The sequence below is a fragment of the Arachis hypogaea genome, chromosome 14 (assembly GCF_003086295.3).
Source record: "Arachis hypogaea cultivar Tifrunner chromosome 14, arahy.Tifrunner.gnm2.J5K5, whole genome shotgun sequence".
Classification (NCBI taxonomy): domain Eukaryota; kingdom Viridiplantae; phylum Streptophyta; class Magnoliopsida; order Fabales; family Fabaceae; genus Arachis; species Arachis hypogaea.
The window spans coordinates 138,885,807-138,910,324 of record NC_092049.1 but is presented as its reverse complement, the minus strand read 5'-3'; the positions used below and the strand labels follow the sequence as shown (position 1 = coordinate 138,910,324).

General features: G+C 30.6%; 3 protein-coding genes across 5 annotated transcripts; 1 reads left to right on the top strand and 2 right to left on the bottom strand.

Moving 5' to 3' along the window:
- The first annotated feature begins 5,696 nt into the window (after window positions 1-5,696).
- LOC112744593 (protein LONGIFOLIA 1) lies at window positions 5,697-10,859 on the top strand. 2 transcript variants are annotated; one of them, XM_025794264.3, is made up of 5 exons: window positions 5,697-6,476; window positions 7,487-7,545; window positions 7,627-9,510; window positions 9,585-9,720; window positions 9,872-10,859. In XM_025794264.3, the coding sequence occupies exons 1-5, from the start codon at window positions 6,329-6,331 to the stop codon at window positions 10,633-10,635; spliced, it is 2,991 nt and encodes a 996-aa protein (XP_025650049.1). In that variant the 5' UTR covers window positions 5,697-6,328; the 3' UTR covers window positions 10,636-10,859. The 2 variants fall into 2 exon arrangements, with proteins under 2 accessions (XP_025650049.1, XP_025650050.1); XM_025794265.3 differs by lacking the exon at window positions 5,697-6,476 and adding an exon at window positions 7,318-7,422.
- A 330-nt stretch (window positions 10,860-11,189) lies between these two features.
- LOC112744594 (transcription initiation factor TFIID subunit 8) lies at window positions 11,190-13,243 on the bottom strand. Of its 2 annotated transcripts, none has more exons than XM_025794267.3 (2): window positions 12,907-13,243; window positions 11,190-12,628 (listed from the first exon to the last, which is right to left on the bottom strand). In XM_025794267.3, the coding sequence occupies exon 2, from the start codon at window positions 12,606-12,608 to the stop codon at window positions 11,466-11,468; it is 1,143 nt and encodes a 380-aa protein (XP_025650052.1). In that variant the 5' UTR covers window positions 12,609-12,628; window positions 12,907-13,243; the 3' UTR covers window positions 11,190-11,465. The 2 variants fall into 2 exon arrangements, with proteins under 2 accessions (XP_025650052.1, XP_025650051.1); XM_025794266.2 differs by having other exon boundaries at window positions 11,190-12,715; window positions 12,907-13,242.
- A 4,264-nt stretch (window positions 13,244-17,507) lies between these two features.
- On the bottom strand, window positions 17,508-20,490 carry LOC112744592 (uncharacterized). Its single transcript, XM_025794263.3, has 2 exons — window positions 19,793-20,490; window positions 17,508-19,272 (listed from the first exon to the last, which is right to left on the bottom strand). Exon 2 carries the CDS (start codon window positions 19,061-19,063, stop codon window positions 17,924-17,926), a length of 1,140 nt encoding a protein of 379 aa, XP_025650048.1. The 5' UTR covers window positions 19,064-19,272; window positions 19,793-20,490; the 3' UTR covers window positions 17,508-17,923.
- Between the last annotated feature and the right edge of the window lie 4,028 nt (window positions 20,491-24,518).

Below are 24,518 nucleotides of genomic sequence, written 5' to 3'. Positions count from 1 at the left end.
TAGCTGAAATTATTCTAAGTCATTTAAATAAATTAAGTACCACATATTAATTACCTAACATTATATATATGTTAGTCATCAAATTAGGTAAATGTCATGAAGATAGATATTATTGGTAGATAATCATATGATATGCCAATATATATAATTATTAATTAATGGGGTCCGAATGAAGCTTCTTAATTGGACTCATTAGAGTTTGAGAGAAGTAAGATGCAGATGGCTTGCTTGCAATTCTAATTAGCCTATGTCCAATAATAAGTAAGGAACCTCGTGATGCTTCACTTTTTACATGTGATTGTGTATCCCCTTTTCCATTTCCACCTTTAACCATAGATCACCATCAATTCCTTTAGGTATGTAACGTCAAGCAATGATTAAATATATAATATAACATTGATGCTTAATTCCATATTGGTGCAATATTAGCATTATCTTTAATTTAACCGTTATTAATTATTATATAATGTTTACATATATTTGGTTGATGTGGTTGAATTAATCTATATTTAATTGTGTATATGTTATATTCAGAACCTATATATATTTTCATCATCGCGGTCACTATGATAGACTATACATTACTATATATTATATAATACTTGATGTTGAAGACTTAGTTTCTCTCATAGAACAATCCACATGACCTTCATGCAGTGTATGATTATTATTGTACTTCATCATGATTTTTTGGAACCACCATTAGCCATAAATTACTAGACACAGAATCATGAGGAATTTAGAACAATTAAAACTTTCACAATATTCGGAGGTGGCTTAGCTTATTCATATACGATAGTAATCCCCTTTATTAGCATAAGATATTTTACTTATAGATTAATTTTTATATCTTTCCTTGTTAATTAATTATATACTACATGATATACAGAAAAATAAAATAAAAAATGGGTAATGCTAGAGAGAGAAAAAAAAAAATCGGAACTTGCTTCATTTAATATTTATTACTTATCGCGACAATTAATGAATATTAAATAAGAAAAGTTATAGCTGTTTTTGGATAATATTTTTTGGTTACCAAACAATTCCGACAAAAAATATAAGAAAAAAACAAGGATTTGAACGAATGATTTTGAATTATGGTGTAGAGTCCCAAATTAATTGAAGAGAAAAATAAAATATGATTAATAAAGGCGTAGATACCTCTTTTTGTATTACATATAATAGATATAATATTAGAATTCTATGTCTAAAAAATTTAGAATTTGATCTTTAATAAATTCTAAAAATAAAAAAATAACCTAAAACAAAATAGAAACTAAACCTAATAGTATCCAATAATTCATCAATTATTTGCAAAATTAAACATGACTGTATATTTCTCTTTATAGCTGATTTAACCTAATTCTATCTTGGGAAATTGCACCCCATCTTACCTTTAATTTGACAATTATTATATGCTAATAGTGTCGATACTAAATTTTCATTATAGTAGCATTTATGAAGAGGACTATTCCATCTATATTGCATGGACATAATTAATGGTATAGTATAATAAGTTCATTATTCGTTCATCTACCTTACACATTTTGCTTAGTGCAAAACCTAGCTAGAAAACTTTATTAGGTCACCACTTGATTAGGTTAATGCAATTGCTAACAAGCCAATTTATTATGGCAACATTATTCCCCAAATTTATATCGTTACATGCGCAATTAAATGTTGTTTGGACTTTGGAGGAAATATATCTTAAGATAGAGAAAATGCATTCTTAACTAAGGTTCTTCAGCAGAGCGTGACACAGCTATTAATGTATGTTATGCAGTTTCCGGACATTAAGCTGTCCCAAATATATTATTGCAACTTTGTACCTTTAAATAATATAATTAGTAGTACAGTGTATAGGGAGCCTACATATGGATTTAAATTAATTAATAATTAAAGGTGTAGACTGTAAATTAAAGTTCATATATATAAAATCGGAAATGTTTGGTAACCAAAGAAAATCAACAAAAAACAGCTATAACTTGTCTTATTTAACATTCATTAATTGTTGCGTTAATTAATTAATGTTAAATAAGATAAGTTCTGGTTGTTTTTTTTTTTTGTCTACCTAACATTACCCATATAAAATATCTTCGGATCAGATCATTAATGCAAGTTCATATTATATACTCTTTCTTTTTCAAGTTATTAACTATTTTTTTTTCAATTAGTTGTTGTATATAGTTATTAAGATAATTATGAAATTTTACTAAAAGTATAAGTAATTAAAAAAATAGAAAAGTATTTTTAATATTATTTTTCTTTTATTAATTCTCCATTTTACAATTTTTTTTCTATTTAACAATAAAAGATATAATAGATAAAAAGTAATTAATAATTTTCTAAAATTAAACAATATACCTAATTATAAAATTCAAAAAGAAAAGAGGTAAATAATTTGAGTAAGAAGGATAAGGAAATTTATGGAAGGATATTTTAATTAATTTACTTTACACACTTTTCAAACTTAGCGGCTAACATGCACATTGCATAATAATCATTAGACTTACAAGGGGTTTTGTGAATTATTGAATATATAATTTCACGGTTTCAGAAGCTAGTGTCTTATTTATAGGATCATTATTCTGCAAAGAATTTTTCAAACTGTTGTATTACCTAAGACAATGGTTAATTTTTGTTTTAATTTTCTTGGAATCTATAAACAAATAAGTAATTAATAAAGAGCGTATATATGAAGAAAAGGTGTGAATGTTTATAAAGATTTACCTTGATGATTGATGTGCTTTAAATTATTGCCCTTGAGTATATTATAATATTGCTGCTAATTTCTGGTGTACTAAAATAATATTGAAGATCAGAACCATTAGTTGTCCTACTTTATTACCACCAACATAAAATATTGGAGGATGTAACGTAATCTCTAATTATTCTTTCTCTGATATTCATAGTATATAGATAGTATTCCAATAAAATCTCAACTTTATCTCTTATTCCAATACTATATAAAGTTCCTAGCTAGATTGTATGTGGAATATAGATGACACTCATCGTAATGTTTCATCCTATAGTTAGGAACTGTACTGATACCTCCGATACGTGTTGAGAGATGGATCGAAAATTTGCGGATCGAAACAGATATTAAATTATTTGACTGGAGTAATGTGGAGTGTTATCTACAAAAATATTCCAACGCTCAAATCAAAATAGATTTTAGAGGTATAAGATGTGTAGAGTGAATGAAATATCTGAGGGTATGTGTGGTTGGAGAAATTATAAATAATTCCTAGGAATTTTAAGATAGGAATATTATATTTCCATGTTTGGTTCAAAGTTTGAAAAGCTATTTCTAAGCAAGTTTGATTCCAGGGAATTAGAATACTATCATTTCAATTCCCACCTTCCCGTTGGTATCTTTAATTTCCATGGGAATGGAATCTTTGTAACAAAGTAATACTTGAACCACACACGTTCTGAGGGGTTTGGAGCTCCCCTTTATATAGGTGATAGTAATTATCTTATCTTATCTTATTTGGTTAAGGTAAGAGAGGTATTTAATTTTGATTATTGATTAGAAGCTCTAGTGAGCCGATTCTGGACCTTCTAGAAGGGTGAAGCGGTTCGGATTCGGATAACCAGATTTGGAGACTGTTCTGGGTGTGAAAGTCGTGAGCCAGATCCGTAACAGGAACAAAACAATTGTGATTGATGTGTAAAATTGGGTGAGGCTAATTTAATTTTAAAAGTTAATTTAAAAAGTAGAAAATATATTTATTTATAATTTTTTTAAAAATTTTATTTACAAGAGATGTAAGATTTATAATATTGATAAAATATGAAATTTTAAAGAAAAATAAAAAATATAAGAACAAACGTTTTTAATAAAAAAAAAAATAAACAAGTGACTAACTGTTTTTATTTTAAATATAAAATAAGTATAATTAAAAAATATTAATCACTTAATATTTATCAACCAAATTAAACTTGTGCCATGTGTTCTTACCCCAAGACTTTATGATGTTGTTGAATAGGAGAAAGCAAATTATCTTTTGTGCTCATTCAAATTAATTCACTAATTTTTATAATTAAGTAGTTTAATGAGAGTGTTGATGATGCAGCAATAACATGTGGTGGCTTTTATCTGCAAAAGTGGGAGCAATAATAGACCTTAACTTTGCGGCAAAAAAACTGATACCCAAAGTACTTGAAAAAGATTTGGATGGTTTAATTGAATATTATGAGAATGTTAATTAATGGTCCAATTCCACAATCAAGAGTGAGCAACTTTCTATGAATTGCATAATATTAGTGACTACACACACACATTGGACAAAGGATTTAGGACCACACTACATTTCTATGCTTCTGCTAAAATGTACCAACTAAAAAGCACATAACCAACCATGTTGCCATGGAAGTGAAACACTCTTTGATACTTGCAACGTTGGTAACTACAGCGTAATCAATATTTCCTATAATGTTTTTATTCAATTCCCATTTTTAACAAACTTTTGGAGGTAAGGTTAGTACATTATTATTGACCTCTCTTTCAATTCAGACATAAATATTAATGATTTATTATTAGGTAAAATGTAACATTCATGTAATAAATAAAAATACTTGAATTGAATACAATTAAAACAATGTTAAGACTCTTTTGCATATTGAATGGTAAAGTGAAATGATAGCAGCTCCATTTTGAGGCCAGGTCCCATGTATGGGAGAAAAAGCTGATGAAACTAACCATCCAAGGGCAATTTGGTGAAAGCATGAGCAGAGGGATATGTATGGGAATGCTTCAACATACACTTTAGATCATGCAGAATTTCACTCAGTATATGTAACAATGTACCATTTCAAAAAAATATATTAAAATTATTCATCATCTCTTGGCTTGTTTTATCCTCCTTCTTTCATTTTCTCTGACAAAGTCCACATGGTTAAGGAGAGAGGTCCAAGCCACAGACCCACCACGTTGTTTTGTCCACATGGAAGTGCTAGGAAATGACCATAGAGCAGATCTGACCCTTCTGACCCACACATTCACTTCCATTATTTAATCCAATCTCACTTAGATACTTTCCTATTTCTTTTCTTGTTCAATCACACTTGTATAAATAAATTTCAAATTTAACTATCTAAGTCTTGATCATTAGATATATCAATTCTATATGTACTTCTTTTTTAAGAACAATTCTATCTTTGTATAACATCATTGTATCAAAATGTAGATACATACTCTACTACTCCTATTTAATATCTTTTATTTCATAAGCTAATTTTAATATAAAAAGAGAATCTAGAGATGAAATTTAGATAAGATCAGAATAAATAATTAAATTAGTTTTTTCAAAAATCTATTATTTTCATGATCTATTATGATTTTTGTAAATTGTGGCAGTTCCAAATCTCCACTAAACATTTTTTGTTCTATATTATTCTCATGTTTATGTTTATAACCATCATAATCACTTTAGGAAGAATTGAATAACATATTTCTTTTGAAAAATAAAAAAACTACTCTTGAATTCATACACAGCCTGTTATCTTTCCCTGCTTCTCATGTGTCTTTTATTAAGCATATTAAATTTTTAACAACTCCTTCAGTCTTCTCTCTATCTCTGATGCACTCGGATTTTGACACACCAAATTCCACCCATTCTTTCCCTCTCTCTTACGTAATGTAATTAAAAAGTTGTCACTATTACTTTCTTATATATTCTAAGCAACCTATGTTTTTTTTTTATTTTTCTTGTGATATATATAATAGTAAGGTATACACCACAATACAATTCCTCTCTATAACACAACACACTCTGGCCTCTCTCTGCACCTGCTTCTGCTTGAGCTAACAAAAGAAAAGAAAATTAAAACTAACCCTTTGTTCTGTGTGCAAACCCAGATAGAAAACAAAGAAAAAAACAAAAACATCTCTTCTTGGGTCTATCAAATTTTCTCTTCAATGGTGGATGCTAGCTACTAGCTAGTGCTACAACAAAAACTTTTCGGATTGCTTTGTTTCCACTTATTTTTTTTTTTTTTTGGTTCTTTCTGCAGAAGTATATATTCCCTTCACACTTTCTTTTTCTTTTATTTTCTCACTCTCTTTGATTCTGTTCCAAGAACATTCTCTTTCTGTGCACATGCATACACATGAAACAAATAGTACATGCAAATTCTTAATGTACTATTCTTGTTGTTATTATTATTATTCTCTCCTTTGAGAACTCTAAATTCTTAAGGCTAGTTCAAATTCCATAACAGAAGACCTGTTTGTTTGTTCTACATTAAAGAAGCCTTTGCTTGTTGACTCTATAAGCATCATTCTTGAACATTGAAGCTTTGAAGGAAGAGAAGTCAAACAAACATGTCTTCAAATAAGGTATTGAAATCAGTGAAAGATGAAAACCCAGAATTGCAGAAGCAGATTGGTTGCATCACTGGCTTTTTTCAACTCTTTGACCGCCACCGTTTCCTCACTGCCAACACTCACCAAACACCTTCTTCAACTTCAGGTATTCTTCTTCAATATCCACTTTATTTTTCTTCTTTTTGTGTGAACATTATTCACATCTGAGTAGGACAACTGCATTATTTATATTTTCTTTTGTTCTGTTTCATTTTCAAGATTTTTGCTTCATGGAATCTTAGTCAAACATGTTTGAAGAAGAAAATTTTGATGAACATGAACATGAACATGTGAGAAGGACTAGTCTTCGTACATACATAAATTGTTTCACATATATATCACGTGTATTGAGGTGGAGAGACTTTGTTGGTTTGCTGTCCTTAGAAAAATGAAAATTTTTCACCTTAGGCCTTCATATAGTATATAGTTTTATTTCTTTTATTTTTTACTACACAAAATAAAAGAAAAGAAAGAAAAGTTCTCTAGTGAAAATGAATATTTTCTTCCAACAGTAAGGGACTGACACAATTAACCTTACATTATGTCAGTAACTTGTCGGATTGCATAGATAGTTCTGTTTTCTTTTCTTTTCTTCTTCAGTTTTCATTTGTTTTCGTGTGGAGTGATTCCGGTGGTTAAAGTTCTCTGACTCCACTTAGTTACTAGATATAAAAGCAAAGCATTTAATTTACTGAACTATTTTTTTTTTTATTTATTTATTTTTTCATTTTGGTTCCTTACTCTCCAAATTAGATTTGACAGAAGCTGGTAACTGGAGTTAAATTTTGGAGCTGAGCACTTTTTTTTTTCTTTTTGTTTTTATTTTACATCTATATATTTTCAGAAATCAGGTTAGAATACATATTAAAGTAATGTTCACATCAGAACAAAGTTAAATATTCACATTTTTTAAAGTGATAATTGTAAAATTTAAGTATTATTTGAAGGGTATGAACATTACAACTAACCTGTAATTGTTTATGCTTTCTTTGTAGCTTCAACATGAAAACATGTCCATAGATATTATAGAAGTGATCTGAAAGGAATAAAAAGTGAGTTGAAGATAATATCTGAGAAGTTCTTAGTACTATAACTGAAATTTCCTTTCTTTCTCAGGTGAAAGCAGTAATGGCATCAAAGAGCTTAATGCTAAAAACACAATGCAGAAAGCAAAGGTAAGATAATGTTAGAATAGTAGTTTAACATGAAAGAATTTTAGCAGGATCAATTAACAAACTTAATATTGTGATTTTCAGGAAAAGAATCTAAAGGGTTCCAGAGAGAAGCAACAATTCTCCACAGAGTCTTCAATAACTTCTATGACTTCATCATCTTGTTCATCTAGCATGTCGTCCCTCGAGTTCAACAGGACAATTCAGACCGAATCGCTATCAACCGGTCGAATCAATGTTCTTGAAAACTCGAATTCAGAACTATCATTGAAGCGCCTTGACACCCCAACACAGAAATCCATTGACTTCTATGATATTGTCAAAGAGTCAATTCAGAGAGAATCTCATGGATTGTCTGTGAAGACTTTGCCTAAAGAGCAAAAGAAGGGTCCCAATCACACCTTGAAATACATCGACTCACCCCGGCCTCTGCCTTCCCCAAAATCTGTCAATGCAGGAGTTATGGTCTCCAATGAAGCATTCCATAATCTTGCTAAGTCTAAGAAAGCGCCTTGGGACTCGCCTCGGCTGTCTTATGATGGAAGGGATACACAAGATAGATTCAAAACTGCGACAAAGCATAAGGAACTTCCAAGATTTTCCTTGGACAGCAAGCAAGGATCCATTGGAGGTCTCAATGAAGGAAACAAGTCTCGCAACCTATTGAAGGGTCCACAAAAAGGACATTTGAGAAACTCCAGCTCAGTGCTTAACCAGCCACAAGAACCAGATACTTCGAGAAGATCATCCAGTGTCGTAGCAAAGTTGATGGGACTGGAAGCATTGCCAGAATGGACACAAACTTGCCAGACTCCACCAGCGACTGCTAGTTGCTACAACAATAAAAATGAGCTCTTGGAAAGATCTAGAACAAGTGATGAATACAAGCAGCACCAAAGCTCTGTATCTCCAAGAAGTAGCCAGGAATCTACCTCGGCTCGATACAGAATTGCTGACTCGATCACAAACACAACACCATATTCGCGATTTGCTCTAGAATCAAGTCCATGGAGGCAAACTGATGCAAGCCAAAGTTCTCAACTGCAAGTTTCCAAGGGAAGTGAATCTGATGTGAAAGCCTCGAAGTCCTGCATCTCTGTATATGGGGAAATTGATAAAAGGCGGGCAGAACTCGAGTTCAAAAAGTCTGGCAAGGATCTCAGAGCCCTTAAACAAATTCTTGATGCAATGCAGAGATATAAAGATACATCTGGCAGTACTAGTGATCAGGCTTCAAAGTCTCCATCTTACAATAGAAAAATTTGCAGTCTCAATCAAGGATCAAAGTTACAAAGCCCAAGAATTCGACAAAAAGACTCGGAGTCTGTCACAAGTGAGACATCAAACACAAGCCAGGGTAGTGAATTGCCAATATTCATCATGAAACCGGAAAAAGTTGCTAGAAAATCCAGCAATCCTTCTTCTAAAGGAATGCCAGTTCGTGGTAATGGAAGATTGGCTGAGAAGCAAACAGGCAAAGATATCAATTCAACCATCAGAAATGTCAGGGATCCTTTTAGTCAATCAATTCCTTCAGCAAATAAGGGTAATAACTCGAGAACTTCAAAATCGATGCAACCATTGAAAGTTCATCTGGAAAGCAATGGAGAAAACACTAGTTCTGGTAACATAACAGCTGCTAGGAGTCCAAGGGTACAGAAGAAGTTTGGATTGGAGAGGCGCTCTCCACCAAGCAGCCCATCTTCAGATTCTGGTATTAGCAGAAGGCAGCAGTATAGGAACGCTTTGGGGTTTCCTTCTTCTCCAAGTACAACACCAAGACCGAAATTGCACGAAAGAAATGAATGTTTCAGCGAGCCTAGCGTCCATTGGAGGGATTTTAAGGCTCGTGTTAACTTCATTTCTCCAGATTTTGACAAGAGAAGCAGTGATAGAGAAATCATTCGCATGGATCAATCAGGAAATACTAATAGCACTTCCATCCAGCTTGGCAGCCTGAATCAAAATGTAAGTATTTCTTCATTGCATTGTTAGATTTTGCATCTAAACCAATTGCTTAGTCGTTCTTTTATTTTGATCAGTGTTCAGGAAGCTCTAAGGCTGACACAATGGTTACTGTAGAACAACCAAGTCCTGTGTCTGTTCTTGATCCTGCATTCTACAGGGAAGACCCACCATCTCCAGTGAGAAAGAGATCAGACATGTCAGATGATTTAGGTATTCAACTTATATTTCATCATGGATAATCTAAGTTCATTGTCAGATTAATTATTTAAGCTAATACACTTTTTGGTGGCATTACAACTACAATAACTCAGGAAACTCAAATCAAGTTACATTTTAATTCTCTTCAAATTTTCTCATACAGGTGAAGAAGTTCTAAGTGCTGATGAAAACAGTGAGGAGAACTCTGTTGATCTTCCTTTATCCAACACAACAAAAGCTAACTTCATCATTCATGATAGAGACTCGAATACCCAGAATTTCATTCAAATTCTTCAAGATATCAATCAGAATGATGAGAAACTCACCAGCTTCAGTGACAATAAGGATCCTGACCATAAATATATAGCAGAAATCCTGCTAGCATCCGGTCTTCTTAGTGGACGCACCTCTAGCCAGATTTCTCATTCACCAGGTTACTTGATTAACCCAAAGTTATTCTTTGCATTAGAACAAATGAAAACAAACAAGAAGGATTTTAACAGTGGCAAGATTATTAGTCCAGAGCAAATGCAAAGAAAACTCATATTTGATGTGGTTAATGACATTCTTGTTCAAAAATCATTCTTGGAGAGTTCTTATACTCAGTGGCGCCTAACAAACCAGCTACCAGGTAGAAACCTACAGGGGAAGCAGCTTTTGGATGAGGTATGCACAGAAATAGACCAGTTACAACCTCAGAAAAAGAATCTTGACTTGGCCATTGAGGATGAGAATTTGACAAGTCTCTTATGGGGAGATTTGAATTTGATGCATCACCCCACAGTTTGGACTAACAGCAGCACTGAGATACCAAATGTTGTGTTGGATATAGAGAGGTTGATCTTTAAAGATTTGATAACTGAAGTTGTTAGAGGAGAATTAGCAAACAGTGCTGGTAGGCATTGCAGGCAATTACTGTTTCATTAGCTTGACCCAAAAAGAGGAAAAATAAAAAGTTCCAATCTTGTGTGTCACCTTCCAAAACACACAGTTTGAAGAGAGGCTAATAAGCTGCTTAGTTGAGTTTAACCCTTGTTTTTTGTATAAATTATTGCACATTTTAATGTCTTTCTTTATGTATTTATGGTTCATGAGTTCATAAATACATGCAGAAATACATGATTATGTATATCAGTATCTAGTTTTCACTACAGCGCCTTCTCTAAACATAAAATGGTGTCGGTTCCTCCATCTCAACTAAACATTATTATACCCTCAACTCTTATGTTCTTATAAATACTATACTGCCAAAGCATCATTAGTTTCTGTAATGTCGGAAGTAGAGCAACTCAAAGCAAACCCCATAAATAGGCAACTCTATACTCTTTGGCAGAGAACAACCATAGATTGAAAAAGTAGTACATGACGATAAAACTGTTGTGAAATTCCCATCATTGATATATGCGAATTTTAGAATGGAAGTTGTTTTTAGTGTTATTGGCAGGATTTCAAATAATGCTTTAAAGAAGCAAAAACCAAAGTAAATCGGAAAAGATGTTATTTTGATACTTTCTATGGGATTTCAGTCTTACATGTTGCATTGATTTTTAACACACGAATTCAAAGCATTTTCCACATATCAGATTGCCTACTGGCACATACTCAGAAGATTGTTAGAGTGGGAAAATGCCTGGGGAAAAATGTAACATTCATTTCAATAGTATCAGTCGCCTAAATTTCAATATCCCAGAACTAGCTATCATCACATTGTCCTGAAAAAGTGTCGAGTATACAGATCCTAGTTGAAGCAATCTCATTTACAATTGAACAAGCTGATCTGGATTTTCTAGAGATTCCCTCAGAATTTTCTCAGCCCTTCTTTTCCTGTCATCCTTCTCATCTTCCATTGCAAACCACGGCAAAGTCCTCTGATGCTCCTTTTCAGGACTCAAACCTGTGGACCTTCCTAAGAATTTGTTTCCTACCCCAATCTTAAAACGCACCCTAGGGTTCTCATTCAAAACACGCGTTGTCTGATCTTCTCCGGAATCACAGGATGTGCTCTTCATCGCTTCAATTGCTGGAGCAAATGTCTCTAACACCGATACGGATTTATCATCAAGGAAATTCCTTGCAACAGGATTATCCAAAGTGACATTGTTGAAGAGCTTAGTAGGAGGGGCAATAGGAGCAACTTCCTTTTCCCCAACTTTCAAAGGTGGTGCAAGGAAAGGATTGCCTTCCACAGATGCTTTCTTTGCCTTGGCATCATCCGGGTCAGCGAAGGTGGGCTTCTCAAACATACCTGAGACCATCTGCTGCTGTGAACTCAACAGCGACCTATCCCCGTTATCGTTCTCTCTTTCTTGGTCAAATTTGCCATTGGCAGCATGAGGGTCTGCTCCTCTTGCATCCACTGTAGGGTCAAGTGAATACGTCTGTGGATCAGGGAATGCAGGCAGCCAGGCAGGAATATGCTCCGCAGGAGGCACTTTTCCTTTTCGTGAAAAACTTGGAGTCAGCTCACGATCTTTCACGATTGGAAACCGGGGAACAGGATGTACAAATGGAATTGGTTCAACTTCATTAACATAATGAACGATTTCCCGAACAGCACCAGAGTCCTCAAGGCAATGGTCAACATCAGAAGCACCTGAAAACCCTTGCACATATACTAAATCCTCCAACCCTTGAATGACATCAAAAGCATTGGATTCAGTCCTCCCTGCAAGATTAGCATAGTAATGAGCAGATCTCCCAATGCTCGAAGCATATCGAACAGCGACATCAGACAGCGCCTCAAGGGCTGATTGCTGAAACGAATGAAAACCTTGACTCTCCAACAATTGCGCTACCGCGATCTTCGCGATTGCCTGGGCAAAATCATCAGCACCTGATTTCCTCTTCCATGTGCTGGGCTTCTCAAGATGCCTTCCAGTCTTCCCACCACCATTGCTCATATTCAGCACACTTCATATCACTTTAAAACCCGAAAAATATTATCCAAATCACTATTTCTCTTCATTTCCAGAACTCACCAAAAAATTGAAATTCACCAACTTCGCTTCTGAGAAATTTTTTTTTTTTTTTCGGAAAAGAAAAAAAGTGAACTTCAGCTAGACAGAACTTTAACTAATACCAACAATATCTTATAATTGAGCTACAAAGCCCTAACTAGTAACTACTCCCAGGCTGAACTCTATAGAGAAAACAATTTCAGCTGAATAATTAAAATTTGAGGGGGAAAGTGAAGCTTACCACGTTACCAGTAGATGAGAAGTGCTGATTGGATCTGAGGGCATAAATGGAAGATCGGTAGATAAAATTGGGAAATTTAGGGTTTGCGATTCGGTTTAGCTTAAACCCTTTGAAACCCTTGGATCGAAGACATCATTTGACTCAGAAAGAGAAAGGAGATTGAAATGGAAAAGAGAACTTCGCTCGTAGACCCGATGCGATTTCGTCTTTAGAGCCCTCTAAAGTTTATTGCGAAAATTTCGAGCATCAATGTAGAGTGTAGTCAATAATCTTGAATCTTCGTTGTCGTGGAAAGTTGAAACGGCGTCGTCCTAAACGTATGGAACCAAGCAGCGTAAATCTAGAGAAGAAAAATACTGTGTTTTAAATTAATTATTAAAAAATTGGATAAATTACGTATTTAAAAGATATAAACAAAAAAAATCTATAAAAAATAAAAATTAGATATTAAATATATATTTTTTAAAAGTTTTTACAAATATTATTAAAAAAATAAAATACTTTATATATTTAAAAGTTAATAATTTTAAGCTAATTAATTTTTCTTGTAAATGACCAAAATTATCTTTAAAAATTAAAAAATTTTGGGACTCATCAATTTTGTTCTGAATATTTATATTTATTTTTTAAATAGTTATCTAATTTAAAAAAATAGATTAAACGCACATAGTATTTTAATAAATAAAAAAATTATTTCACTCATAAGAAATAATATTTTTTTTCATATTTTTAAATCATTTAAAAGCATTTATCATTCGTATCTTTTATTATTATTTTTATCAATAGTATAATTTTTTTAGTATCATTTTGGTAGTTTAACTTAAAAAAAATACTTGTTAGTATAATATTTTGTGTAAAAAAAATCGTAAAATCTATATTTTTCATTTTTTTTTAAATCCAAAAGAGAAGTAAAACATTAAAGGAGAAACAAAAGATATGTGCTTATTTTTAGGCTTTTCTTTTGTACCTATTTTTTTATATATATATATTTTTTGTCTACCTATTTACTCTATGATGATTTCCTTTGTTAAGCTTCTAACTCTTTTTTTTCATAGACCTCTACCATGTTAGGGTTGTTTTCTTGGACCATTATTTCTATACTAGTAGTATAAGTCCTTAGGTGTAGTCTTGTAGTCAAACTATTTATCGTCGTTTAAATTGTAGTCTTATAGTATAATTATTTACCCTTATATGTGTTATGTGTGAGTTTTACCAAAAGGACAACTTATTATTGAAATGCAAATGAAATTATATATGATTTTCCCCTTCTCTTTAAATCAATTGTAGTTCTATCCTCACAATTAAAATAAAATTAAATCCTTATTTCAAATAAATGATAAAATCATGTCCAAAATTTGAATATTTTTCTTTTCCAATCCATGCACATTTTGCATACACACAACATTATTGATGCATGACTTAACCATTCTTCAGAGTTGTATTGATTCTAATAAAAAGTTATCATATAATTCCTGCTATCATAAGTTCTATGTATAAGTGAATTTGTTCATTATTTTTCTCATGAGTTAATTGATATAATTTTGTAAGGAAGAGTAAACATGATCAACTAATTTTTCATAAAAGTAAATCTAAGCGACTAGCTAACAATTTTTTAGTCAATATTAGTTATTAGTTAATTTTTAATATTAATTATATATATTGACTAAATAAATATTCTATTGGCCAAATAATATATGACGCCTTTCGCAATAAGCTTTAGGGCTACTGTAAGACAAATGTATTACACTCTAATTATATTTATACTATTTTTAATTTTTACAGTAATATTAAAGAGACAAAAAAAAAAGTTAAAATTTATCTTATTTAATATTCAATAATTACTACAATAATTAATGAATACTAAATAAAGCAAATTTTAATTGATTTTGGTTAAATTTTTTTTGTTGTAAAATATTTTCGAATTTTTATCTATGAGTATTTTCTCAAACTCAAATCTTTCTTCAAGACACCAATGTTATGAAAAGATGTGAGGGTAAAGGGAATGAAGGATAGTGTGTAATGATGGGAGAAGAGGAGGAACAGACTGAGGTAGATTTGTTCTTTCTTTCTATTATAATTTTAAATTAATTGCGTTTAATTAATCTTGATATAAAATGTAATAGTAATTAAATATGTACAAAATACCTTTTATATCAATACTACATATATACAAATTAAATCATGGAAAATAGTTCACCTTCATGGTAATTGAAACACTGTTGTTACAACACAATCTTAGATGCTAAATTTGTTGCCTAGTTTGATGTATTTTTTATGAATACATGATGAACGTTGGAAGCTAGCTAGTGAAGGCTAGCCCCATAAATGAACTATAGTAATTATAAGAAAAAAGTTAAAAGGCTTTCAAGCTTTACTTAATTTTAAAATAGTCATGTTATTAGATGACTATTTTAACTTTCTGTATTAATTTAGGCTGAATTTATCATAAAATTTTCATGAATTAATTTAAAGAGAAAGTCTAGGGAGTCAGCATTTTTATTGAAATCTAACAAGTATTTAACCATCAAAAGAAAATTGAGTAATCTTATAATATTAGATATCATCTCATACCATTAAAAATATTAATGATGGCTAATTGATGGCTACACATTACAAATTCTGCTGACCCTACCACTCTTCTTAATTTAATACTAACTAAATAAGATTAAGATTCTCTAAAATAAAAAAAATTGATAAAAAAAATCTAATTACCCTTAAATTAAAGTAGTAAGATTCATACATGATAGAAATTATAATTTAATAGTAATTAATTTATTATTTTATTATTTTTATAATTTTTCTCACTTTAAATCATTTTTTTTTTTGCTAAATATGCATGATTCCTTGTAATTACTTATTCTTTTTTTCTGTCTTGTTTTTATTGCGTTGTACTGTATAAGAGTATATTCATCATTGTAAAAATGGTACAACTGATATATAAATAACACACCCACCAAAACAAATAATAAAAAAGGTTGAGAGAATATGTGAGATCTAACAAGCTAAGTTATAAACTCGCAAGTGGATATTTACACACAATCTGTTAGTGTAAGTACAAAATTCATCATTTTCCTGGAAATTATATTATTATAGCCTTATAGGGAATCAGTTTTTAAATACTCAAATCAATCTAAGATCATTAATTAAAAAAAGATAGACATTTGTCACTCCAACTACCATATTAGTAGTATTTCTATTGGCTAATTAGTTTTGATTAGTTAAATGTAAAGACTTTATTCATCTAATAATAACTATATATAAGAAAATCATGCAAGCCACCTAATAATAATAAACTGTTCTCTAACAACCCTACGAGAAAATAACTTCCTATGATTAATACACAATGCTAGGTAGACAAAAAAAAAAAACAGTTAAAATTTATTTTATTTAGTATTAATTAATTATCGTAACAATTAATGAATGTTAAATAAGGCAAGTTATGGCTGTTTTTGGCTGATTTTTTTTGTTACCAAACATTTCCGGATTAAAATATATGTGTCAACGTGTGTCTATTTTTTTTTCGGAAATGTTTGATAACCAAAGAAAATCAGCCAAAAACAGCCATAACTTGTCTTATTTAGCATTCGTTAATTGTTGCGATAATTAATTAATGCTAAATAAGATAAGTTCTGACTGTTTTTTTTGTCTACCTAACATTATCCTATTTAAATAAGGTAAAAATTTAAGCACACTTTATATGAAGTTAATAACTAAGAGTTATTAAATAAAAATTTAGTTAAATTAGTTAAACTATTTAACAACTTTTAACTATCAACTTTACGTAAAGTTAACTGCACCTGAATTCTTACTTTCTAATAAAATGAAAATTCCTTATACACAAGGAAATAATTATAAGAATATAACTTCTGCTTACTCTTATAACAGTAGCTAATGATAAGAATTTAATGTTTTTACAATCTATATGTCTTCATGTGCAATGCATTCAAACAAACTACATAGCAAAGTGTGGAACCTAAACCATATATAAGTCCATAATGTGACATAATATTTTCTCATCAACACTGTTTTTTCCTCTTCTTTTTCATAGACAACCCTTTTTTTTTCCTTTTTCTTTTTCTTTTCTTTTCTTTCTTCTTTTTCCCATCTCTCAAAAGGGCTAGACACATTCTGAATTTGTTCGGAGACAAAGTAGACTGAAGGAACAGTACTTTGAACTTTGTCTCCATGCGCATTTTTCTTTCTTTCTTTCTTTATAGTACGTAGTACTATATATAACGTGATTAATCTCAACAAAATTCCCTAATAATGCAAACCAACAATACCCTCTTTATGTACCTCTACCCTTTGCTTTGGCAGCATTTATATGCTATACTTTCTTCCACTATAACAACCATTCAATTCTAATTTCTTTGATTTCTATTTTTTTAAACCATAAGTGAAAACAACAAATAAAATCATATTATTTTCCTAATTAATTTTCTTTAAAAAAATATTAAAAATAATCAAAGAAAAAAAAAACTAGATAAGTCAGTTAATATTTTGAGAGACAAATTTTTAAATCTTAAACTCTAAACTATCTATAATTGATGCATTTGTGTTATTTCATCTCATGGAATACAAACAAACAAAGATTTAAGAGATTAAAGAAGTAACAACATTGTAATTAAGACTGTAAATAATGGTGCCATGTCTTACAAATAAAATGAACAAGGTGTGCACTTGTTCTCTTTGTTATTATGCAAGAGAACTATACTCTTAGAAAGCCAAAATCTTAGTTTATTAGACCATTCAACAACATATAATAAAAAAGATTCAAACTAAACGAGCAAAAATTCAAATAAATAAAGCCCTACTTAATTCAAGAAATTAAAGTAGAAAATCCAAAAACATGCATTCACAAACGACATGGTTATTATTCAACCAAACCTTGTCACTAATGGAGCTTTTCCTCACACTCCTCCTTAGCTTCATCCATGCATATATTTTAAAAGGGAAGAAGAAGAAATAAAATTTGGATTAAGTTTTGTACCATGCATGAATTCTTGTAGAATCATCATCACTTGGAAGAAGGAAAATGTTGATCTTTGTGATGAGATTGATGATGACTACTTTCTCTTGTGTTGTGAGAATGGTGGAGAAGGATTGGAGTGCTCATCATAGCCAAGCTGAAAGATGGAAGATTATTTGTCAAGAGATTTTGATGAAGATGATGAGAGGACAACATCTGATGATACTGATGATGATGATTGATTTGTTGTTCTTGTCTTGGATCCATTGCTTCTGATGAATGTGAAGGGAAGTATGACTGTGTTATATTGTTCCCACCGGTTGATAAGGACAATGTTGATGGAAAAGGCACAACATTAATGCTTTGCAAATCTGTTTGGTTTGTAATAAATCCATGATTATGGTTTCCCAATTGAGCAACATTAACATCATTTGATGAGTTATGTTGCTCAAATTGGTAGTTACCAATTGGCATAGTATTCAGCAAACCTAGGAATGAAGGATGATGATGATGATTTGTAGTAGAAACAACATTTGCACCTTCTTCTTCACCTTCCTCCTCTTCCTTGTTATTGTTATTATCCTCTTCATTAACCATTTGATTATCTTCTGATGAAGCTTGTTTAGTAGATGATGATGACTTTGACTTGTTATTCCACTTAGAATAATTCTGTGCTAAACCTTGCTGCCACTGATGAATGCTCCTATTGATATTGAACATTGAGGTGCTAGCTTCATTAGTATTATTGATCATAGAATTAGAAGATGATGATGGAAAACCACCAAGGGTAGTGAAGGGATTATTAATATGTGGCAAAGGTGGAAGCTCATCAATTTCATGCTTAGCAGCATTTAACAACCAATCAACAACCTTACTAGGTTGATTAAGCCCTAACCTATCTTGAAGATCATAGAGCTGAATTGCTGTTGGAACTGAAAGCCTCACACGCCTGTCTCTCAACCCTCTTATTGTGCAAACCTTGCTGTGCCTGTCTTTTCCTCCAAATGCTCTTGATACCCTAACAATTCTTGGATCCTTCAACCTTAGCCATTGTGATGATGATGATGATGATGAAGCAGCCTTTGCTGCTGCTGCTGCTGATGATGCCTTTTCATGTTGATGATGATCACTACTCTCTTGTTTTAGTGGAAAATCTGATGGGTCTTTTGGACTATTATTGTTATTCATCTTATGTAAATGTCAATCTCTTTCATTGTTTGTTGCTGCTGCTGGTTCTTGCAGAGTTTAGCTGTACTTTCAGTACCTTTTGATTCTCAATAATTTTCATCTGTTCCTCCATGTATATATATATCAGACAACAATAGTAATGAAATTAATTCCTAGATGTTAAGTCTCTCCACTGTTGGATTTGATGGTTGTCTCTCTTAGGTATATATCTGCAATATCAAGATAACATAAAGTGTATATAATAGGATAAGGTTGAAAAAGCTGCTTCATCATATCATATCATGCATGAAATTTTAAAATATTTTACTTAATTATTTGTAATAAACAGATATGATTCTTATACTGTTAATAAGTATATATATAAGTATATCATTGAGAATATCTTCTACTATTTAGATTATTCTAGAGCAGCAAATAATTAAACCTGATCTGTCTTGAATCATAGGACAACTACATGACTATATATCTCTCATCATGCATACAATTTTGCACAAAATTAACATAATCAAAATTAATTTTAGTTAATGAAGCTAAGGCATGGAAAATTCAAGTCTGAAAAATGATGTGGTACAAGGACAAACTAAAAATGAAAAAAAAAGAAAAGCGTTTATTAATAAGAATAACATACAAAATATTAACTATTATTAGAATAATGTGGTTTCACATAGAAAACATGTGAAATTGATACAAAGTTACAAACCCTAGTTATAGTGAGAGAAGGATACTTACTTGAACACCTACCACACTGTCTGATCTGACACCAAGGACCATAAGAGATGATGGAAGAAGTGATGAAGAAATTAAGCTTGCACTATATTACTATGCTTTGATTCAGCAAGAGATAGCTAGAAAATTCTTATGGAATTTCGGTTGGTGTATGTCATTGTTATTATTGAAGAGAATAATAAAGTTTGGGTGTGAAGAAGTTGAAAACTTGCATAGCATAGAAAAAGAAAAAGGAAGTAGATGCCGGAATTGAACCAAACCACGCCGCACTCAAAGATAAAGCAATGGCGCATGGGATGCCACGTGGCACACATCCCCTTATTGGTCAAATATAATTAAATGGTAGTCTTAGTCTCCATCTATCTTATCATTTTTTATTATGGTCAAGCATTATCAATAATCATTGCCATACTAGTTACATAACACCTGCTTCATATATTATATCCTCATCATCATCACATGTTTAATCATTAATTAATTTGTGACAAATGAATTGAATTTAATAATATATTTTCTTGGAAATTAAATCCTTATTAGGATTATTATGAAGGTTAAATAATAATAACCCTAAAGGGGACCATTATTGTTAATACTTAATAACACATAGACATATATATAAGATGTAGAAAAGCGGCTAGTCACACTTTATCGACAACTACAAAAGGTTAATTATGTGACTGAATTGCATCACATGGGGGTCCATGGGAGCAAGCCAAAACCGCATCAAGTTAAAATGTACTTACCCATGAGACCACAACTTGTTACAAAAACCAATATTCGCATCATGCCTCTATATCTATCTATATATTAGTACAAGATTTTCTGCAAATAGTATATTATTAGTACAAAATTTTACAAACTTTGTGATGTATTATTTTTTTTATATTCATCATGAAATTAGAACAAAAAAGACGTATTTTTTTTTTCAATTAATATGGGCCAATTTTTAACGTTAAATTTTAAATGATCCAAAACATAAAACATAAAAATTAGTTCTATATACTTATTTTATGAGAAACGATTGCAAAATTTTGATAAGAAAAAGTCATTACTATAATTGTGAGAGTTTTGTTAAGTTACGCTTAACTTTTTGGAAAAATATATAGAAAGAAAACGTTTGCCACATACATACACATTTTTGGAAGATATATGCATGCTTTAATTTTGATTCTTTCTTACTCAAAGGTAGGGTAAAGTTAGGAAGGGAATTGAAAAAGAAATATGAAATAAAACAAATAAAAAACACGCGAAGAGAAGCATCACGAGGAGAGGATTTAGAAGACAAAGAGAGAAATCCACTTTAGATAACTAATAGTGATACTCATAAAAGTTGTGGTGTCTAGTCCATTGCGCAATTGTCATGTCTATGTGTATGATAGCTACTTGGGACAATAATTGAAAGCTACTCGCTTTCTTAATATATGAATTTAATTTTAATGTACTAACAGCATAAAATATTTTTTTATCATATAATTATATTTATTTTTTTAAATAATTTTTTATATAATTAATAAAAATAATAATTATTTTAATAATTTGACATTATATAATTTTATATATATATATATAAAATTATTTTATAGTATTAATGTATTAAAATTAAGAGAAAAATTTAAAATAGCTTTTGACAATTACTTTGAAAGATAATAAGACCATTGACAAAAAAAAAAATCCAATTCGATTTCTGATAATTACTTCGAAAGGACAACGAGGTTCTTGTGCCAAAAAAAGTCAATGTTATTTTTTTTGGATCAGAGACTAATCTATCCCAAAATAAAAAGATCAGTGACCGAATTTGGTATTTTTTTTTTTTGGAACCGTTGTCTTTTCGAGATAATTGTCAGGACCGGATGAGTATTCGCTCTAAAATTAAATTTGAATGGAGAGAGAGAGAGAGTAAGGGACCAATTATTATGCATGTTATCTTTTATTTAAAACTCTCCACTCAACGAAATTCAGGACCACATGCAAAAAACTCTTTTGGCAGAGAGATATGCATGGAGGAGGGGCAATTTGAGGCTTTTCACTAGCTACTTACATAAAGTAGTTAGTGACACTCACATCACAATAAGTGAATTAAATCCAAATGACGCATGCTTTCTCTTCAAAAGATTAAAGTCAATTATTAATCATGCATGTGTGTTTCTGTGTGTGAGATGCAGAGAAACGTAAGCAACTTCTCTTTTCTTCTTTTTCCTTCCCCATTTGGAAATTCAAGACTAAAGTATTTACTAGTACTATTCAGAGCTAACTTAAACAATGTAGCTAATTAAGTGTCAGGTAAACTATTATTTTTGTTTAAAATATTTGCAATAAATTTCAATGTATTTTTTATTTTTTTTTTTGTATTTCAAACATTTTAAGTGATTCAATATTATCTATACCTTTTAACTCTATTAAAAATAATAATCATGTATATCTTCTAAAACTGTGTAATTTAATAAAAAGACGATTTTATATAAAAATAAGAACATGATGACAATGTACAAAGGAAAGAACGAAGACTATACTATCTTAAATTTTTTATGAGTTATTTTTTTATTCATTTTTACTATTTTTAAAATTTATTCACAGACGATAATATTATAGCAGTTTGCTAAACAATATTTATGATAAATAGTCTCACCATATTTATTAATAATTTTTTATTGAGTTAATTAATAGTGGGATAAATAATATTGAGTCATACTTAAACCTTTTAGACCATAAATATGAAGAAAAAAAATATTAGAGACAACATACATTACTATTTATTTCAAATATTTAGAACAAAAATAATATTTTATTTTAGGTAAATTATATAGATTTTAAATGTTAATGGCACGAAATCAATAATGAAAATTTTTTAAAAAATGTTTTAAATTGTTGATAAAGAATATTCTTTGGGACATTTAATTTATTAGCTCACAAGTTTATTCAAATAACAAGAACATATCATCTATAATTTATATCAATAAATTAAAATTTATATATTAAAAATATTTAAAAAATTAATTTTATATATTATCTATCTATTAATTATAAAATTTTAAATAATTAAAAAGATTAATATATAAATGCGTTGCTCTTGTTCTCTTTTATCCTAACAATTTAACTAACTTTATCAGGTTCTAGTTCATCGTCCATTTAATTTACAATAAAATAAATAAAAATATTATAACTTAAATATAATAAAATAAAAAAATACATTCATATATATATATATATATATATATAATTGAACCAGCTCATGAACTAATGAGCTGAGTTTATCCAAACTTAAGCTCGACTCATTAATTTATGAGTCCAATTCTAAACTCAAACTCAACTCACCAACTTATGAGTTCACCTTATCAAACTATTAATGAATCGAATTGGAACTGACTCATGAACTAGATTAACTCATTTTCAAACCCTAATCACAACCTTAAGACCCTAATTAGAATAAGCATGAGAAATTTCTTACTTGTTAATAAGGTGGATTCATCTATCTGCAAGAAAAAAATACCTGAAATATACAGAAAACTAGCTTGGTCTCTAAGCAAAGCTAATGACTAATAGAAATTTTAATCAAGTTCAATGGTAGTTGCAATACAATGTATGGTTGAATGCCCTAGACAAGTCTATTCATATATATGCATGCGTGAATGATTAATTTAACGGTATGAAAAAGACACCAAAAAAAAAAAAAAAACATTTAACGGTATGAAAAATAACAACTACTTAACAAAGCCCTTATCCCTTTAACCCTTTGAATTTGTCTAACTTCCAAGAAAACGAAATGACCTAGCTACCCTTCTTTTATGCCCATAAAAGGAAAATGCGAAAGCGACCCTATTATTGCTTCATATATAAGATAAAAAAATAAAATAAAATAAATTAAACTCTAAAATATCTGCTGGTGTCTTGTGTGTGTTTTTATTTGCAAAAGTTGGATGCCAATTGCAAACATCAAATCAAAGGATGATAAATTTTTCTACATTAGGAATTGAAAAACCATATCATCTAGCATCAATATATAGTATAGCATATAACAATTGCAAACAAAAAAATACTTAATTAATAATTATTCGTTAATTAAAGCAATTCAATACCATATGTATAATATAACACTACAGATCAGAAGACAGAAGTATTTATCATCCATCATGATGAAAACTGTTTCATCCATGAACAGTGAAGCATATAATTAAACTCAACAAGAAATAATAAAACTAGTATTATATATATATGAATGCAATGAAAACAGTTTATAGAGGATAATAATAAGAAGTAGAAGAAAAACACAAACGAGGGTATGAACAAAAAGGATCGATGAAGCTGATGAAGATGATGATGATGATGATGAAGAAAGACAAAATCCAAGTTCGTTCCTACTACTTAGCTTCATTCTGAAAAGGAAGAGAAGGTTAGTTTCAACCTTAGAGGCAAAGTTTCTTTGTTATTATCTGTGAAAAAGATGGAGCAATTGGTTATGGTAACTTGTAACACAGAGAGTGGCTTGGTGGTACAGAACATAGAAGAAGATCGAAAATGTTAAAAGGAATTATTGAAACCGAAGATAAGCAGTAGTAGTAGAGTGGTGAGCATCTCTAGAAGGTTCTGGCAAAGAAAAAGAAAAGATCAAAAAAACTTGATGAGTGTAATAACTGAGCTGGTTTGTGGGGTTAACATACACATTATGGTCCAAAAAATGGTCCCCAGATTGTTAAGACAAAGTTTTGGAGGAGACAATAGTTCAGAGCTCGTG

Coding starts and splice junctions, on each gene's coding strand:
- LOC112744592 (XM_025794263.3), bottom strand. CDS start 19,063: ATGAATAACAATAATAGTCCAAAAGACCCATCAGATTTTCCACTAAAA.
- LOC112744594 (XM_025794267.3), bottom strand. CDS start 12,608: ATGAGCAATGGTGGTGGGAAGACTGGAAGGCATCTTGAGAAGCCCAGC.
- LOC112744593 (XM_025794264.3), top strand. CDS start 6,329: ATGTCTTCAAATAAGGTATTGAAATCAGTGAAAGATGAAAACCCAGAA. Junction 6,477..7,486: donor AACACCTTCTTCAACTTCAG/GTATTCTTCTTC, acceptor TTTCTTTCTCAG/GTGAAAGCAGTAATGGCATC. Junction 9,721..9,871: donor AGACATGTCAGATGATTTAG/GTATTCAACTTA, acceptor TTTCTCATACAG/GTGAAGAAGTTCTAAGTGCT.